Source organism: Ornithorhynchus anatinus, chromosome 11, assembly GCF_004115215.2.
Source record: "Ornithorhynchus anatinus isolate Pmale09 chromosome 11, mOrnAna1.pri.v4, whole genome shotgun sequence".
In the NCBI taxonomy this organism is placed as follows: Eukaryota; Metazoa; Chordata; class Mammalia; order Monotremata; family Ornithorhynchidae; genus Ornithorhynchus; species Ornithorhynchus anatinus.
In genome coordinates, this window is record NC_041738.1 from 59618674 (window position 1) to 59634110 (window position 15437).

At 51.1% G+C, this 15437-nt stretch overlaps 1 protein-coding gene across 2 annotated transcripts in view; it reads left to right on the forward strand.

The window, feature by feature from the left end:
* The window catches only part of ITGA3 (integrin subunit alpha 3), a 41890-nt gene extending 38109 nt beyond the window's left edge, over positions 1-3781 (forward strand). The window contains exons 25-26 of one of the 2 annotated variants that reach the window (XM_029074913.2): positions 512-656; positions 2149-2224. In XM_029074913.2, the coding sequence (XP_028930746.1) occupies positions 512-622 (111 nt within the window). In that variant the 3' untranslated portion in view covers positions 623-656; positions 2149-2224. Of the gene's footprint in view, positions 1-511; positions 657-2148 lie in introns of both variants that reach the window. The other variant, XM_029074912.2, reaches the window with a different exon arrangement.
* Positions 3782-15437: the final 11656 nt, after the last annotated feature.

Below are 15437 nucleotides of genomic sequence, written 5' to 3' on the forward strand. Positions count from 1 at the left end.
CTGGTCCCTGTCCCGAAATCCACCTCCTTCTCAGGTCCCCAGAACAGAACCTGGGTGTTCTAGTCTCTAGTTTTCCCAGCACAGGACCCAGGCATCCTGGTCTCCAGTCACCCAGATCAGGGATTAGGATTCCTGGTCTCCAATCCCCTGATACAGATTCTAAGCATCCTGGTCTCCAGGCTTTCCGGTGCAGGACTCAGGCGTTCTGGTCTCTAGCCTCGCCCCCAGCACAGGAGCGAGGCACCCTGGTCTCTAGTTCAGGACGCAGGCATTCTGGTCTCCACTCATCCCAGCACAGGACCAAGATGTCCTAGCCTCCAGGCTTTCCAGCATAGGACTAAAGCCTCCTGGGTCTCCAGGCCTTCCAGTGCAGGACCCAGGCATCCTGGTCTCCTGTCCTCCCAGCACAGGACCCAGACATCCTGGTTCCCAACCCGAGACTCCCTCCCTGGCCCCCCAATCTCCCCCGGCTCTGGCTCAAGATGTCTCTCCCTCCACTCCCTCCCCGCAGTGCGGCTTCTTCAAGCGAGCCAGCACCCGGGCCCTGTACGAGGCCAAGGGCCAGCGAGCGGAGATGAGGAGCCAGCCGTCTGAGACAGAGCGGCTGACCGACGACTACTAGCCACCTGGCCCGAATCCCCTCCCGCCCCCCCCGGGTAATGACCACTGCGGGGAGCCCCTCTGGCCCTCGCCTCTCGCCTGCTCTGTCCTGCTCTGTCTCCCTCCAGCCTCTCTCTTCTCTGCCCCAGACCTTGCTCCCTCAGCCCCCAGATCTGCTCGCTGGAGAGGGGACTCAGATGTCCCGGTCTCTTCCCGGGCCTGTCCCGCCTCCTGGCCGGGTCTGGCTCTGTAGGCATTTGGCTGAGGAGGGTCCCATCTCCCCAACAGCTGCAGAGTCTCTGCTCTGTAGCTCTCCGACTTTTGGGGCTTCCTCCCTCTCTCTCCCAAGTGTCTTCCCACTCTCTCCAGGAGGGAGAATGGGAAACAGAGGCCCAGAGAGGTTAAATTATTCCCTCAAGATCACACATCATGTTGTCCTGAGGACTTCCCCGAGAAGAGCCTGGCCAACATCTTCTAATAATTGTGGTTAAGTGCTTACTTGGTGCCAAGCACTGCACTAAGTGCTGGGTTTGGTAAGTTATAACCAAACCAGACACAGCCCTTGTCCTAAGTGGGGCTCACGATCTAAAAGGGGGAAAGCGAGCAGGTGTTTAAACCCCATTTTACATGAGGAAACTGAGGCACAGAGAAGTGAAGCGACTACTTGCCCAAGCTCACACAGTAGGCAAATGGCGGAATCGGGATTAGAACTCAGGTCTCTCCTGACTCCCAGTCCTGGGCTCTTTCCACTAGTGAGTAGTCAGTTGTATTTATTGAGCACTTACTGTGTGCAGAGCACTGTATTAAGTGCTTGGGAGAGTACAATATAACAGGCACATTCCCTACCCACAATGAGCTTCCAGTCTAAAGGGGAGGACAGGCCATTAGGCCATACTGCTTCTCCTGTCCCTGAGTCTCCCCTTCTTTCTGATGGGGGGAAAGGCACCCCCAGATCAGTCAGTGTCCCTAGGCATTCTGGACATGCAGGATGGCAGTGCTCAATCCCACCCTGCTCGCTGACACCTCCCATGGTCATCCAGAAAGGCAGGGAAGATGAGAGAGACTGGTCAGCCGCTCCTATGTCTGGCCTCTCCCTAACATTTCTTTCTCCTCCTCCTTCTCCTGCTTCTCGTCCTTCTCCTCCTCCTTCTCACTCTCCTGCTTCTCATCCTCCTCGTCTTCCTCCTCCTTTTCCCTCTCCTGCTTCTCCTCCTCCTCTTCCCTCTCCTGCTTCTCCTTCCGCTTTTCCTCGTCCCCCTCCTCCTCCTTACTTCTCTGTCTGCTTGCGGTTGTGGCGGGACAGGATACGGGGGAGTCTCCATCTATGGAGAGCAGGGTGGGGGAGGGTCCCCTGGGTCTTGCCGTGGGACTCTGGCCCGGGGACTGAGGAGGGGTAGAAGCTGGGCATCGCTGGATGCTACTGGACAGCGCTGGCAAGGAGGGCCCAGGCATCAGTGGAGTGGGAGATGGGCAGAGGTGGGCATGACTCCCTGGGTGGCGGCAGGGTGACTGGGTGGCCCGTGCTGACTGTCGCCCCCGCCCCCACAGTTCGACTTCTTCAAGAGGACCCAGTATTACCGCATCATGCCCAAGTACCACGCGGTGCGTATCCGTGAGGAGGAGCGGTACCGGCCCCCCGGGGGGCCGCCCCCCAACAAGAGGCAGTGGGTCACAAACTGGCAGGATCCGGGTCGATACTACTGATGCCCCCAGCGCCCCTCGGGTCCCCAGAGCCCCCACACCCCCTTTATTTATCGTAAGTTATGCCTTCTGCTGTCTGGATCCCCAGGTGGCACTGGCGTTGACCTGTGCCCGCCAGCTCAGCTGAGCATCCGGGACCTGGCTCCGGTGCCCTCCACCCCTTCCTGCTCTCGGGGGTGGGGAACACCAGGAGCCAGGCACCTGCGGGGCTTGGGAGTGAGTGCATGCGCGCACACACACCCCCACCAAACACACACTCACACAACCTGCCCCCCCCACCCACCACCACCTGTAACTGTGGAGGTTTGGGTTGACTCCAGAGCAGGCTGTGCCCACACATGTAGCTTCACACACTTCCTACACCGATTCTACTTGTGTCCATCCAGGCTGCTCGCTCACACAGTCACTTAGAGACGACACCCCCTCCCCCCGTACACACACAGAGCCTGGCACTCCTGGCATCCCTTCCCCCTTAGTGTGTCCTGTTTCCTGCCCTCACACAACCGGATGCTGCCTCTGCCTCTCGCCTGCGGGGGATGTGGAGGAGGCACAGGGTCTGTGGCATCACCTGATGGAGAGCACCCCCCTCCCTCGGTGCCCCCAACCCTGATCCCTCGATGCCCGCCCCCTCCACCGGCCCTCTGACCGGAAGGACAGCAGGAAAGGCTACCCCGAGCCTGTCGTGTGGCTGGACCTGCGGGTCTGGTGGAGCGACAGGTTGCTGTGTCTGCGGCCGTGCTGCTGACTGACCAAAGCGGCCGCTGACCCTGGAGACGGCACCGCCCAGACATCCTCGGGGACCGTGGGGCCTCTCCAACCTGGGGCCTCCCCAGCCTGGCGGCAGGGAGCGTGTCCGGGAGTGGGGAGGGGCCTTGGCTGGGTGCCCGTAGGAACAGCCACCTCCATCTCAACCCAGAGCAGACAGCAGCAGGAGCGTGGTTAGTCTCCCCAACCAGGGAGCGGGACTGGGCGGTGGTGAAGGTGGATGAAGAGGTGGGACGTTTGTTGAGGAAGGGTAGGACTGCCTGGAGGAAGGGGGATGGCTGAAACAGCCCTTTCCTTCTCTTGCCTGGCCCCCTCCCAACATGACTCTGGTCCCTGGGGGCAGACCTGGGGAAGGAGCAGGTGATGGAGGGGGGCAACTCTCTTCCCATCCCTCCAGAAGCAGCAGTCTGGACCCCTGCAGCTCTCTGACTGTCCTACCCATCCCCAGCTGCCCCCGCCCCCAGGGCCTCCACACACTCCACTTGTGCCAACAAGGACCGCCCCCCTCCATATGCCAAGGGGGTTGGCAGCCCCCCGAGAATTCCCCCTGCCCCTCCATTGCCAGCCCCAGGCCCCTCTCTCCCAGCCCCCACCCTCCACGGTACTGTATCAGGAGAGTCATCCCCATCCTCCCACCTCCCCCCCCCACCTCCACCCGGGGCCTTCACTGGACGGGGCTTCAACTTGGGGCCAATAAACCCATTCCTGGTTTGTACTTGTGTCCCCTCCTCCACCTTCTTCTCGTCCATGCCCCTTTCCCACAGGGGAAGGCTTTGGGGATGGGGGAGGGGATGGGCTGGGGTCGGGTCAGCTCCTCACAGGCGGAAAACCGTTCCCGGTCTTCTTAGCGTCCTCCTTTACCAAGCACTTAGTACCTTATAACAATAATGACAACTGTGTTATTGGTTAAGCGCTTACTATGTGCCAGGCACAGTACTAAGCGCTGGAGTAGATACAAGATAATTGGTTTGGACACGTTGCCCACGGGGGGTGACCAATAAATAACATTTGGGCTTTTAAAGGGAATCCAGCACGTGGGGAGGGTAAAAAATGATAACTGTGATATTTGTCAAGAGTTAACTGTGTGACAAGGACTGGGCTAATGCTATAATTATTATTACCATAATATAGTACCATAATTATTATCATAGCCATAAAGTCAGATCACACCCAGGCCCTGTCCCCCACTGGGCTCAAAGCCTAAGGGGAGGAGAAAACAGGTGTTTAACCCCTATGTTGCAGGTGAAGAAACTGAGGCACTGAGCATTTAAGTGAGTCCAAGGTCACCCAGCAGGCAAGTGGCGGAGCTGGAATTAGAACCCAGGTTTTCAGACTCCTGGGGCTGTGCTCTTTCCACTAATTATGTTGCTTCCCTTGCTTCTGGTCTGGTGCTCAACACCGTAGGCTATGTTGCTTCACCGAGGATTAGTGGTAATAATAATTATGGTACTTGTTAAGCACTTACTTTGTACCAAGCACTCTTCTAAGCACTGCGTAGCTACAAGTTAATCAGGTTGGACACAGCCCGTGTCCCATATGGGCCTCTCCCCATTTTACAGATGAGGGAACTGAGGCCAAGAGAATAATAATAATGATTGTGGTATTTGTTAAGCCTTTATTATGTGCCAGGCACTGAACTAAGCGCTGGGGTAGATTCAAGTTAATCAGGTTGGACACAGTCTCTGTCCCACATGTGTGCGATTGGGCTCCACACAGTCCCTATCCCACATTGGGCTCACATTTTAAATCCCCTTTGTACAGATGGGCTAACTGAGGCCCAGAGAAGTGAAGTGACTTGCCCAAGGTCACATAAAAGACAACTGGCAAAGCTGGGATTAGAACCCAGGTCCTGACTTCCAGGACCATGCTCTATCCATTAGGCCATGCTGCTTCACTTATCTTCCACTACTGCATCACCACCTATAAGCACCGCTTTTTCCTCATACCTCTTCTGCCCAACATTAACAAGTCCAACGAGAGGGCAGTCCAGGCCTGGGTGGACGCCACGGCCCGGGCGAAGCTGTTGGGCGGCTGATGGCTCCAGGAGACGGGGGTCTGGAGGCCCTTTGCTTGGAACGGTAGCTATCAGGAAGTGGCTTTGCAGTGGATCAGTTGCTGAGATCAAACCTTCAAATCTGCCCAGAGGTGACAATTCTGCAAGAATAATAATAATAATTATGGTACTCGTTAAGCACTTACTCATTGTGTGCAGGGAATGTGTCTATTGTTATATTGTACTCTCCCAAGCACTAGTACAGTGCTCTGCACACAGCGCTCAATAAATATGATTGAATGAAGCACTGGGGGAGATACAAGTTTATCAGGTTGAACATAGTCCGGGTCCCACATGAGATTCATGGTATTAGTCCTCATTTTACGGATGAGGAAACTGAGGCACAGAGAAGTGAAGTGACTTACCCAAGGTCACACAGCAGACCAGTGGTGGAACCAGGTTGGAACCCAGGTTCTCTGACTCCCAGGCCTGTGTTTTTTCCACTAGGCATGTGGTTTCCTTTTCTCCTGTTCTGTTGCTCTAACCGCTTGAATCTATTGCTTCCCTGAGTGGTAGCAATATTAGGTTTCTCTTATGTACCTCACTCTGCACCATAAATGCACCATAAATAACCATCCTGTCTTCCCATGCCCTGCCTTGATGCTCTGGCCCGTTTCCAACTCCCGTCTTGCTGGCTGTGTAAGGAACATGTTGCTATTATAGTTCTTCGGTTTTTCGTTTCTGGCTTTTGCAAGAGAGAAAAGAGTCCCCCCACACTCCCTCCCTGTAGCCACCTCCCACCAGTCCTATTACGTTACTTGAGTATCATCCGAATGTGACTGTTTGTTGCTGTATTGTCCTCTCTCAAGCGCTTAGTACAGTGCTCTGCACAGGTAAGCGCTCAATACGATTGAATAAACGAATGAATAACCATGAGTGAAGCAGCATGGCCTAGTGGATAGAACATAGGCCCCGGGAGTCAGAAAGATCTAGATTCTAATTCCGGCTCTGCCACTTGTCTGCTCTGTGACCTTGGGCAAGTCACTTCACTTCTCTGTGCCTCAGTTCCCTCATCTGGAAAATGGAGGTCAAGACTGTGAACCCCAGGTGGGTCATGGACTGTGTCCAACCTTAGTAACTCGTGTCTGCCCCAAAGCTTAGTACAGTGCCTGGCATAGAGTAATCACGTAACAGTTACTTTTTTTAAAAAAAAATGGCTTATCAAACCAGGGAGGAATTATGGTGACTACTGTTGTTGAGGTTTCGGAGACATTCTGTTCCGTGAACTCAGTCTGCACCCGTTGTCCCTGCCAAGTGACTCCCTGGACTGGGTGCAGGGTGACTGGGAGAGAGAGTGGATGGCGTTCATGCCAATCATCACCACTGCTGCAATAACGAGTCCTGAGCGCACTCTGCTGGCAGAAAGAGTAATAATAATAGTAATAATAATAATAATTATTATTATTATGGTATTTGTTAAACACTTACTATGTGCCAGGCACTGTACTAAGTGCCAGGGTGGATACAAACAAATCCAGTTGGACACAGTCCGTGCCCCACACAGGGCTTACATTCTTTTTATTCATTCATTCATTCAATAGTATTTATTGAGCGCTTACTATGTGCAGAGCACTGTACTAAGCGCTTGGGATGAACAGGTCGGCAACAGATAGAGACAGTCCCTGCCGTTTGACGGGCTTACAGTCTAATCGGGGGAGACGGACAGACAAGAACAATGGCACTAAACAGCGTCAAGGGGAAGAACATCTCGTAAAAACAATGGCAACTAAATAGAATCAAGGCGATGTACAATTCATTAACAAAATAAATAGGGTAACGAAAATATATACAGTTGAGCGGACAAGTACAGTGCTGTGGGGATGGGAAGGGAGAGGTGGAGGAGCAGAGGGAAAAGGGGAAAATGAGGCTTTAGCTGCGGAGAGGTAAAGGGGGGATGGCAGAGGGAGTAGAGGGGGAAGAGGAGCTCAGTCTGGGAAGGCCTCTTGGAGGAGGTGATTTTTAAGTAAGGTTTTGAAGAGGGAAAGAGAATCAGTTTGGCGGAGGTGAGGAGGGAGGGCGTTCCAGGACCGCGGGAGGACGTGACCCAGGGGTCGACGGCGGGATAGGCGAGACCGAGGGACGGCGAGGAGGTGGGCGGCAGAGGAGCGGAGCGTGCGGGGTGGGCGGTAGAAAGAGAGAAGGGAGGAGAGGTAGGAAGGGGCAAGGTGATGGAGAGCCTTGAAGCCTAGAGTGAGGAGTTTTTGTTTGGAGCGGAGGTCAATAGGCAACCACTGGAGTTGTTTAAGAAGGGGAGTGACATGCCCAGAACGTTTCTGCAGGAAGATGAGCCGGGCAGCGGAGTGAAGAATAGACCGGAGCGGGGCGAGAGAGAAGGAAGGGAGGTCAGAGAGAAGGCTGACACAGTAGTCTAGCCGGGATATAACGAGAGCCCGTAATAGTAAGGTAGCCGTTTGGGTGGAGAGGAAAGGGCGGATCTTGGCGATATTGTAGAGGTGAAACCGGCAGGTCTTGGTAACGGATAGGATGTGTGGGGTGAACGAGAGGGACGAGTCAAGGATGACACCGAGATTGCGGGCCTGCGGGACGGGAAGGATGGTCGTGCCATCCACGGTGATGGAGAAGTCTGGGAGCGGACCGGGCTTGGGAGGGAAGATGAGGAGCTCAGTCTTGCTCATGTTGAGTTTTAGGTGGCGGGCCGACATCCAGGTGGAGACGTCCCGGAGGCAGGAGGAGATGCGAGCCCGAAGGGAGGGGGAGAGGACAGGGGCGGAGATGTAGATCTGCGTGTCATCTGCGTAGAGATGGTAGTCAAAGCCGTGAGAGCGGATGAGTTCACCGAGGGAGTGAGTGTAAATGGAGAACAGAAGAGGGCCGAGAACTGACCCTTGAGGAACTCCAACAGTTAAAGGATGGGAGGGGGAGGAGGCTCCAGCGTAGGAGACCGAGAATGATCGGCCAGAGAGGTAAGAGGAGAACCAGGAGAGGACAGAGTCCGTGAAGCCAAGGTGAGATAAGGTATGGAGGAGGAGGGGATGGTCGACAGTGTCAAAGGCAGCAGAGTGGTCAAGGAGGATCAGAATGGAGTAGGAGCCATTGGATTTGGCAAGAAGGAGGTCATGGGTGACCTTAGAGAGAGCAGTCTCGGTAGAGTGGAGGGGACGGAAGCCAGATTGGAGGGGGTCTAGGAGAGAATGGGAGTTAAGGAATTCTAGGCATCGATTGTAGACGACTCGTTCTAAGATTTTGGAAAGGAAGGGTAGTAGGGAGATAGGACGATAACTGGAGGGGGAAGTGGGGTCAAGAGCGGGTTTTTTTAGGATGGGGGAGACGTGGGCATGTTTGAAGGCAGAGGGGAAGGAGCCCTTGGAGATTGAGTGGTTAAAAATAGACGTTAAGGAAGGGAGGAGGGCAGGGGCGATGGTTTTAAGAAGGTGAGAGGGAATGGGGTCCGAGGCGCAGGTGGAGGGGGTGGCACTTGCGAGGAGGGAGGAGATCTCCTCTGAGGATACTGCAGGGAAGGATGGGAAAGTAGGGGAGGGGGTTGTTGGGGGGGAGGGGAGAGGCGGAGGGGGATTCTTCATCCCCGTTTTACAGATGAGGGAACTGAGAAGTGAAGCGGCTCACCCAAGGCCACACAGCAGACAAATCGCAGAGCTGGGATTAGAACCCATTGCCTTCTGACTCCTAGTCCCAAGCCGTATCAATTTGTTAAGCGCTTACTATGTGCCAAGCACTGTTTTAAGCACTGGGGTAGATAATAATAATAGTAGTAATAATAATTTTGGTAATTGTCAAGCATTTACTATGTGGCTAGCACTGTTCTAAGTCTTGAAGTAGATACACAGTCCCTGTCCCACATTGGGCTCAAACTCTTAATCTCCATTTTATAGATGAAGTAACTGAGGCCCAAAGAAATGAAATGACTTGCCCGAGGTCACACAGCAGACATCCCTCTAGATTGTAAGCTCGTTGTGGGCAGGGAATGTGTCTGTTTTTTGTTGTATTGTACTCTCCCAAGAGCTTAGTATAGTAGTCTGCACCCAGTAAGTGCTCAATAAATATGAATGAATGAATGAATGAATATGACGGAGCCAGGATTAGAACCCAGGTCCCCTGACTGAGCTAGATGGAGGAAGAGAGTCCAAACAAGTTAACCAGGCCAAATTCAGACCCTGTCCATATGAGACTTACACTCTTAATCCTCTTTTTACAGATAAGAAAACTGAGGCCCCGAGAAGTGAAATGACTTGCCCAAGGTCACACAGGAGACAAATGGCAGAGCCAGGACTAGAACCCAGGCCCTTCTGACTCCCAGGCCTGTGTTCTATCAACTAAGCATTCGCCCTCAGCACCACTGAGGGCTGAGCAGTGCCCACCCTAATGGTAATATGCCAGAGAAGGTGGTATTTGCATCAACCAAATGAATAAGACATTCTATCAATCGGTCAATCAATAAATCGTATTCATTGGGCACTACTGTGTGCAGAGCACTGTACTAAGCGCTCAGGAGAGGATGATTTAATAATATGCCAGACACATTCCCTGCCCACAACGACCTTGGGAGAGTACAAAGTAACAGAATTGGTAGACATATTTCCCACCCATCATCAACATCATCAGTATTTATTGAATGTGTGCAGAACACTGTATTAAGCTCCTGGTAGAGTTCAATAGAATAGGGTTCTTAGACACATTCCCTGCCCACAAGGAGCTTACAGTTTAGAGGGGGAGACAGATATTAAAAAACATTAGGGCCATGGGGCTTAGGGTGGGATGAAAAAAGGGTACAAATCCAAGTACAAAGATGACGCAGAAGGGAGAAGCAGTAGGGGAAATGAGGGCTTTGTCGGGAAAGTCCTCTTGGAGAAGTGATTTTAATAAGGCTTTGAAGCATGTGAGACTGATCATCTAGCGGATGTGAAGAATATGAAGTATCTCCAAGATACACAGAGATGTGCCGTCTCACCACTGGCAGCGTCTGTTACTACTTTGTGCCAAGCTCTGGGACAGACACAAGGTCATCAGTCCCTAACACACAGACTCACAGTCTAAAAGCATGGAAAGCGGTGATTTTATTCTCATTTTACAGATGAGGAAGCTGAAGCCCCAAATGGCTAAAGGAATTGCCCAGGATTTTTTGCTTTTTTAAAATGGTACTTGTTAAGCACTTACTTTGTGCCAGGCACTGTTCTAAATACTAGGGTACATGCAAGCCGGTCAGGTTGGACACAGTCCCTTTCCCACGTGGGGCTCACAGTCTTCATCCCTGTTTTACAGATGAGGTAACTCGGGCACAGACTTGCCCAAGGTCACACAGCAGACAAGTGGCAGAGCTGCGATTTGAATCCAGGTCCTTTTGACTCCCAGGCCCGTGCTTTATCCCCTAGGCCACACTGCTGTTCCTAGCAGGCCAGTGACAGAGTCAGGGCTAGAACCCAGATATTCTGACTTTTTTTATGGTATTTGTTAAGCGCTTACTATTTGCCAGGACCTGTACCATTCATTCATTCAATAGTATTTATTGAGCACTGACTATGTGCAGAGCACTGTACTAAGCGCTTGGAATGGACAAATCGGTAACAGAGACAGTCCCTGCCCTTTGACGGGCTTACGGTCTAATCAGGGGAGACAGACAAAAACAATGGCAATAAACAGTACCAAGCACTGGGATAGACACAAGTTGATAATAATTGTATTTGTTAAGCACTTACTATGTGCCAGGCACTGTCCTAAGCACTGGGGTGGATAAAAGCAAATCAGGTTGGACACAGTTCCTGTCCCACAGAAGGCTCATAGTCTTATTCCTCACTTTATAGGCGAGGTCACTGAGGCCCAGAGAAGTGAAGTGACTTGCCCAAGATCACCCGGCAGACAAATGGCAGAGCCGGAATTAGAACCCAGGTCCTTCTGCCTCCCAGGCCCTTGCTGCATCCACCAGGCCACACTGTTTATCATAGGACTCCCACTCCCATGTGCTTTTCATAAGGCCTTGCTGCTTCCCAAAATGGAAACAACTCAGTGGAACCTCATGGCACCCACCCAAGAATCTTGAGGGAACTCAAAGGGGAAGTTGCTAAATTCCTAGAAGTGCTAGGAAACCTATCGTTACAAAATGTCCCTGTACCACAGCTGGGTGTCAGGAGAGTTGGGTTCTAATCTAAGCTCTCCCTAGTGGCCTGCTGTGTGGCCTTGTCATTTTTATGTACATAGCTATAAAGCACATATAATAATAATAATGTTGGTATTTGTTAAGCGCTTACTATGTGCAGAGCACTGTTCTAAGCGCTGGGGTAGATACAGGGTCATCAGGTTGTCCCACGTGAGGCTCACTGTCTTAGTCCCCATTTTACAGATGAGGTCACTGAGGCCCAGAGAAGTGAAGTGACTTGCCCACAGTCACACAGCTGACAAGTGGCAGATCTGGGATTCGAACCCATGACCTCTGACTTCCAAGCCCGGGCTATTGCCATTGAGCCACACTGCTTCTCATAATAAGCTATACATTTTATATTATTTATTAATCATATTTATTTATATTGAGAAGCAGAGTGGCTTAGTGGAAAGAGCAGGAGTTTGGGAGTGAGAGATCGTGGATTCTAATCCTGCCTCTGCCACTTGTCTGCTGTGTGACTTTGGGCAAGTCACTTAACTTCTCTGCCTCAGTTACCTCATCTGTAAAATAGGGATTAAGACTGTAAGCCCCATATGGTACAACCTGATTACCTTGTATATGCCCCAGTGTTTAGCACATAGTAAGCGCTTAACAAATACCATCATTATTATAATTTCTATTAATGTCTGTCTCCCCCTCTAGACTGTAAACTTACTAGGAGCAGGGAACATGCCTACCAACTATTCTCTTGGATTCTCTAAAGTGCTTAGTACAGTGCTCTGCACATGGTAAGTACTCAATAAATCCCACAGACTGTTTGATTTAACCCCTCGGAGCCTCTGTTTCCTCATCGTAAAAATGGGAATAAATTACCTGTTCTCCCTTCCTCTTAGATTATGAGCCCTGTGTAGGACAGAAGACTATGACTATGAATCTGATAATCTGTATCTGTCACATCACTCATTACAGTGCTTGGCAAACAGTAAGTGCTTAAAAAATACCAAAATAAGTATTATCCTCATCATTATTATTAGCAGAGGGATTTTTTTTTATTGTATCTGTGAAGCATTTACTATGTGTCAAGCACTGGGGTAGATACAAGATAATCAGGTTGGACCCCATCCCTGTCCCACAAGAATCTCACAGTCTGAATAGGAGAGAGAGCAGATACTGAATCCATATTTTACAGGTGAGGTAACTGAGGCACAGAGAAGTTAAGTATTTTTCCCAAGGTTTTTTCCACATCAGACAAGTGGTGGAACCAGGTCCTCTGACCCCCAGGCCCGTGCTCTTTCCACAAGGCCACACAGCTTCTCAATAATACTTGTTCATTCCACGCGCTTACTACAGTGCTCTGCACATAGTAAGCGCTCAATAAATACTATTGAATGAATGAATAAATAATAATTATGGTATTTGTTAAGCACTTACTATGTGGCAAACACTGTTCTAAGCACTGGGGTAGGTACGAGATAATGAGGTTGGAAACAGTCTCCGTCCCAAACGGGGTTCATAGTCTTAATCCTTATTGTACAGCTAAGGTAACCGAGGCACAGAGGAAGTGAAATGACTTGCCCAAGGTCACACGGGAGACAAGTGGAGGAGCTGGGATTAGAACCCGGGTCCTTCTGACTCCCAGACTCCTGCAATATCCTCTAGGCCACGCTGCTTCTCAGAAATCCTGAGCTGCAGGTTACAAGGACCCAGTGGATACAGACACTTGCCTGCCTCCCATTCTCATCTCCTTCCCACGCTCTCCCCTATGCACCTCTTCCCTCCTGGGGAGCAGCTGAGAAACAGTGTGGCCTAGAGGAAAGAGCATTGGATAGGGAGTCAGGGGACCTGGGTTCTAATCCTTACTGTACTGCTTGCCTGCTTTGTGATGAAAGCAAGCCATTTCATTTCTCTGTGCCTCCGTTTCCTCACCTGTAAAATGGGAATTAAATGACCATTCTCCCTCTTATTTGGACTGTGAGCCCTAAGTGGGACAGGGACTGTGTCTGACCTGATTATCTTGTATCAATCCCTGCTCTTAGAACAGGGTTTGGCACAGAGTGCAAGCTTAACAATCAATCAGGGGTACTTATTAAGTGCTTACTATGTGCAGAACACTGTAGTGAGTGCTTGGGAGAGTACACAGAATTAGTGGACACATTCCCTGTCCATAACGAGCTTACAGTCTAGAGGACAATTAATAATAATAATAATAATAATGTTGGTATTTGTTGAGCGCTTACTATGTGCAGAGCACTGTTCTAAGCGCTGGGGTAGACACAAGGGAATCAGGTTGTTCCACGTGGGGCTCACAGACTTAATCCCCATTTTACAGATGAGGTAACTGAGGCCCAGAGAAGTGAAGTGACTTGCCCACAGTCACACAGCTGACAAGTGGCAGAGCCGGGATTCGAACCCATGACCTCTGACTCCAAAGCCCGTGCTCTTTCCACAATTAATATTGAGGATGGGGTCAGGAGCATGCATGGCCTAATGGATAAAGCATTGCCTGGGAATCAGAAGGTCATGGGTTCTAATCCCGGCTCCACCACTTGCCTGCTGGGTGACCTTGGGCAAGTCACTTCACTTCTCTGGGTCTCAGTTACCTCATCTGGAATACAACGTTAAGGACTTTGAGCCCCTGGTGGGACGGGGACTCTGTCCAACCTGATTAGCTTGGATCTACTCCAGTGGTTAATACAGTTAATGGCACGTTGTCAGTGCGCAACAGATACCTTTTTTAAAAAAAAAACACCCAAAAAACAAAACATGTGCCCTGATGCCCCTGGTCATGCTGTTTCTCATGCTAAATGGAGAGGGAGAGAGAGAAAGTGTGCAGAGCACTATACTAAGCGCTTGGAATGTACAAATCGGCAACAGATAGAGACCATCCCTGCCCAACAATGGGCTCACAGTCTAAACGGGGGAGACACAACAAAATGAAACAAGTAGTCTGGCGTCAATATCATCAAGATAAATAAAATCATATATACACATCATTAACAAAATAAATAGGGTAATAAATAGCTACCACCCCTGGTAGTGAGCAGGACTTTATGAGGAATCCGACATATGCAAGGTTTAATGGTGGGGTTCTGGGAGTGGGTAGAGCACCTGGGTGTAGCCGGGGGTTACCTAGAAATGTCAAATTCGGGACTGGGCCGGCTAAACAGCATGGCCTAGTAGCCAGAGCGGCCCAGGAATCAGAAGGTCATGGGTTCTAATTCCAAATCCTCTTGTCTGCTGTGTGACCTTGGGCAAGTCACTTCCCTTCTCTGTGCCTCAGTTTCCTCCTCTATAAAATGGGGATTGAGACTGTGAACCCCTTGTGGGACAGGGACTGCATCCAACCCACTCGTCTTGTATCCACCCCAGTGCCGGGCAGATAGTAAGCGCTGAACAAATACCATGATAATAATGTATTTGTTCAGCGCTTACTATGTGCAGAGCATTGTTCTAAGTGCTGGGGTAGATACAGGGTCATCAGGTTGTCCCACGTGAGGCTCACAGTCTTAATCCCCCTTTTACAGATGAGGTAACTGAGGCCCAGAGAAGTTAAGTGACTTGCCCACAGTCACACAGCTAAGTGGCAGAGTCGGGATTCGAACCCATGACCTCTGACTCCCAAGCCCGGGCTCTTTCCACTGAGCCATGCTGCATGATGATGATAATGATGATAGAGAAGCAGTGTGGTTCAGTGGAAAGAGCAGGGGCTTGGGAGTCCGAGGTCGTGGGTTCTAATCCCAGCTCCGCCACTTGTCAGCTGGGTGACTTTGGGCAAGTCACTTCTCTGTGCCTCAGTGACCTCATCTGGAAAATGGGGATGAGGATTGGGAGCCCCACGTGGGACAACCTGCTCATTCATTCATTCAATAGCTATTTATTGAGCGCTTACTATGTGCAGAGCACTGTACTAAGCGCTTGGAATGGACAAATCGGTAACAGATAGAGACAGTCTCTGCCCTTTGACGGGCTTACGGTCCAATCGCCCTGTATAATAATAATGTTGGTATTTGTTAAGCGCTTACTATGTGCAGAGCACTGTTCTAAGCACCGGGGTAGATACAGGGTCATCAGGTCGTCCCACGTGAGGCTCACAGTCTTCATCCCCATTTTCCAGATGAGGGAACTGAGGCCCGGAGAAGTGACCTGCCCACGGTCACCCAGCCGACAAGGGGCAGAGCCGGGATTCGAACTCATGACCTCTGACTCCCAAGCCCGGGCTCTTTCCACTGTGCCACGCTGCTTCTG